Genomic DNA, 4,199 nt, shown 5'->3' with positions numbered 1-4,199 from the left:
AATATTTTGAAAATAAATTTTAATTACGTTGATTTTTAAATGAATGCATGTTAAATTAACTCTGTTAGGATTATCTAAGCATATTATTTCAAGCAAATATACTTTTCGTTAGATTGATTGATAGTACCTCACCACAAATAGCAGCATTTTCATAGGGTAAAGTCGTTGCAGCTAACACGCACAATTTTGTTTTATTATTAAATGTATATTTGTTCCGACTTTAACTAATGGCGGCTCATTGACCGTTTGTTCTGTGTAAGTGCATATATTTTGAGAACTGTAATTAAATCGATCATCTTTTCCCAAATACTTAGGGAAGTCTTACTTTAGTCACTCACGTTACTGATAGTAATTTATTTATTTGCATTGTATTTCATTTCATTTGACTTTTACCTAAAACACATCTTGGTCTTTATTCAAACCTATATTCCCTTTGCCAATGAAATCAATTGTCACGCTGACAAATCATAAAAAATGAAGTATTTAGAATACGTCAAAGACATTCAAGGTCGCGACTTTGCGCATGTTTTATAAAAGCTTTTGAAAATCCGCAATCTAAATTAGTCCCGTCGATTAATGTTGAATAGCGTGTTGCGGCAGAGCTCGCGCTACATTAACAAAATGGTGCCTCAAGTAGTCTTCGTGTTGGGAGCTCCTGGCTCTGGTAAAGGTACACAGTGCTCAATGATTTCCAAAGAATATGATTATGTCCATTTGAGTGCAGGCGATTTACTCCGAGAAGAACGCCAGAGGCCTGGTTCAGAATACGGAGAAATGATTGAAGAAAAAATTCGTAACGGTGAGATAGTTCCGGTGGAGGTTACTTGCTCCTTATTACACAAGGCCATGCAGAAATCCGGTAAAGAACGTTTCCTCATAGATGGCTTTCCGCGTAATCAAGATAATATGGATGGCTGGGAGCGCGTCATGTCCGACAAAACCAAGCTACTTTTCGTTTTGTTCTTCGAATGTTCGCGTGAGATATGTACCGAAAGATGCTTGAGACGCGGCGCTGCAGGCAGTGGACGAAGCGACGACAACATAGAGAGCTTAAAGAAAAGATTCAACACATATCTGAATGATACAATGCCAATCATCAATTATTACGATAAATTAGGTCTTGTCCGCAGGATCAATGCTGAAGAAGAACCTGATCAGGTGTTTGACAAAGTTAAAGTAGCATTTGACGAGATTAAGCTGAAATGAAGCAATTTGTAACTATAATCTGTATATTAGATCAATTGCCCTGCAAAGGGTTTGTATTAAATTAGTTATTTATGTATTTATTTGAAATTAATCATTAAGCTATCTAGCTATTTAGCTATCAAATGTTATGAAGTTGAAAATCATATCAAAATATAAACAGCTATGTAACCAAGCTGATCAAAGTTAATTGCATTAAATAAAGGCCATCCACAAATTAGATTATTTGTATTGATATATGAGTCGTCTATTATCAAAGGTGGCAATCTGTGCATTTCGACAAAAAATTTTTATTGATATTTCAATACAGATTGATTTGAATATAATCGTCTCCTTCAAAGAATACGGTTCAAAACCTGCATTAAATAAAGGTTAATACTTAACCTGTTATTTATCTAAGATGTCGTTCAGAAGAGTTTTGTGACTGCCAATGGTATACAAAGTCAATAATTCGTTTTTCTGATTTACCAATAATTATCCAAAAGTCACATTGCCGGCTTTGATAATAGTCGACTCATATGACAATGACCATATTACAAAATTAGAACTATTAAGAAATCATTTGTAGAATGTTGTTCTTTTAAAAATATGTAATAATAATCAAACTAATAATTTTTATAGTTTGTGGTAAAGAGCAAGGTCCTTGTGGTTAACCTTGCCTAATTTATTTACATTTACATTTTCATATGTTTAATTTGACACCGACCACATCTGTGACAACAGAAGAAACAGCACTGAACATGTAATTAGCATGCAGTTTTTTAGTTATATTTGTTATATAAGCATTTTATCTAGGTGACTCAGCATTACAATTTTATATAAAAAATCTTAGTGCAATTGTGTAGTCATTTTTTTTCTACCTATGCTGGTAGCCTTAGGGGGCTATGCCAGTGTCTCTGAATGAGTAGGTGAGCTCACAGGGATCTAACCTGAGGATGTTGCTAACACTAGCCCTAGTAAGAGCAGTGCTTCGCAGAAACTACCGATGGATCAGAAACGCGACCCACTGAGAAGATATGGCGAGAAACTCAGTGGGCTGTCTGTGGGTTAATTAATTCGCCGAACCTCGAAGGCGACGAATCGTAAAGGACGGGTTCGATGAGAACGCTGACTGGTACTTAAGGTACCTAAAAGCACCGTTAGTGGTTCAGGAGGATTCGAAATGACGTGTATACAGTCACCAAAGATATAGTGGAACATCTATTTAAATTCCATAAGAAAAAAGTATAAAATAAATTCAAGAAACACTGAATTTTGTACTCAACTTTGTTTGTAAGGAACAAAATTGTTAGAATTTTTTAATTTTTAAAGAAATAGATTAAGTTAAATTTATAAAAAACTGTTGTTTATGTTATCTGTGTGTATAATTTTTCTTATTACCCAGAAAATTATTTAAAAAAATTACTACTACCCAGAAAATTATATATCAGGATTTGAAAAAATGATGGATAAATACATAAATAAATGGATAAAACCATACAATGAAAAAAAAGGGAGATTTGTCTTAAGGTTAGCCGGTTGAAAAGGAGTTCCTTTTGTTACATCTGTTTTGTGTTTGTATTAAGTAATGATTAAATAAAAAATAAAGAATCAATATAAAATGATGAAACGAATCATTAATAAATTTTTTATTGCCCCTGTGTAGGCAGACGAGCATACGGTCCATCTATTGGTGAGTGGTTATCATTGTTACTGGACCATAGATTATACACTTAATATATTTGAGATACTGGACGTCAGCCATGCTAGGGGGAGAGCCAAGCCGCTGTCTACCGAAAAATGTGAATAAAATTAATATTGCAGATACATTTTTGAAATATTAGTATAGAAAATATATCACTATTGTATTGTTTATTGGAAGTACATATGTATATAATTATTTTTTACATTCTTATTATAAACAAAACATTTGTTGTCAGTTTTTTGCCTCTTTTTTCATTAAAACACTTTTTCAGTCTAGTCTTTTAGCCCGCAAACAAAATGTGCGTTAAGGAACTCTGTTCTAAAAAATTCAAAATGGATCAACGACGAACATTCATTGTAAAAAAACTTAAGCTATGCATTTTTTTCATACTTTAGTTACATAAGTGTATTTGTATAGGATTTCATTTTAAATCAGTAAGCCATTAATTATTAAGTAATTCTTAAAACTTGATTTTCAGTGTGCTGTTTTTAAGATATTCTGTTATATTAATATTTAAAAATAAAATCATTAGAACTACTATTAGAGTTTGTTACCGCCAACGTTCTCCGTAAAATACAGTTTCGTGGTCACAATTCTCAGAAGCCTTATTAGTCGACATTTGATTATTGTATTATATTTACTACTGTGTTAATTTCTATAAATCAAACCGTAAAAGTAGTTTTAATTAATTCTTCGATTAAATATGTAAATTTAATTAAAATTCTAATAAAAAATGTATTCCTGGTCTGTTGTCATCATATTATGTAGTAGGTCAATGTGATGTTTCTATGAACCACACATTCAAATAGTTTCGAGATGTCGTATGATTAGAATGTCTCAATATTTAAATTTTCAACCACTACAATCTGAATTAACAATTGGTACGACACACAGGTTATGATAATTTTACACAGAATTTCCGAAAATGGTTCATTTTTATCATCGCATATTCTAAGATTTAGAATCTGCATCTTATACCTACTTACTTGTGCACGTAATGTAATTTATTGTTGAAAATAAAACTTAGTGATGAATATATTCCTGTGTACTTATTTTTTTTTTATTACCTACAAGTGCTTCCATTCTTAATACAGTACTTAAATCATTTTAGTTTTAAAGAGTCCGTTGAAGAGTTAATATTACCTACCTACTGAGTTTGCTATGATTCCCACTCTCTTTTCTACTGTTTAACATAAAATTTTCCTTTCGTAATCAACGACTGAACTCTGATTATCTTCTTAAGCAGGATTAATTTTGAGATAATTCAAGGAATAAGAGCAGTCTTATTGTTAATAGACGGGTAAACGAACGT

General features: G+C 32.0%; 1 protein-coding gene across 1 annotated transcript; it reads left to right on the top strand.

Moving 5' to 3' along the window:
* The first annotated feature begins 245 nt into the window (after nucleotides 1-245).
* On the top strand, nucleotides 246-3,923 carry Dak1 (cytidine/uridine monophosphate kinase Dak1). The gene has a single exon (XM_028170143.2). It carries the CDS (start codon nucleotides 577-579, stop codon nucleotides 1,204-1,206), a length of 630 nt encoding a protein of 209 aa, XP_028025944.2. The 5' UTR covers nucleotides 246-576; the 3' UTR covers nucleotides 1,207-3,923.
* Nucleotides 3,924-4,199: the final 276 nt, after the last annotated feature.

The sequence above is a fragment of the Bombyx mandarina genome, chromosome 19 (assembly GCF_030267445.1).
Source record: "Bombyx mandarina strain Sakado chromosome 19, ASM3026744v2".
Lineage (NCBI taxonomy): Eukaryota > Metazoa > Arthropoda > Insecta > Lepidoptera > Bombycidae > Bombyx > Bombyx mandarina.
This window is presented reverse-complemented; position numbering and strand designations above follow the sequence as displayed.

Excerpts from the sequence above, each read along its gene's own strand:
- Dak1 (XM_028170143.2), top strand. The coding sequence starts at position 577 with ATGTTGAATAGCGTGTTGCGGCAGAGCTCGCGCTACATTAACAAAATG.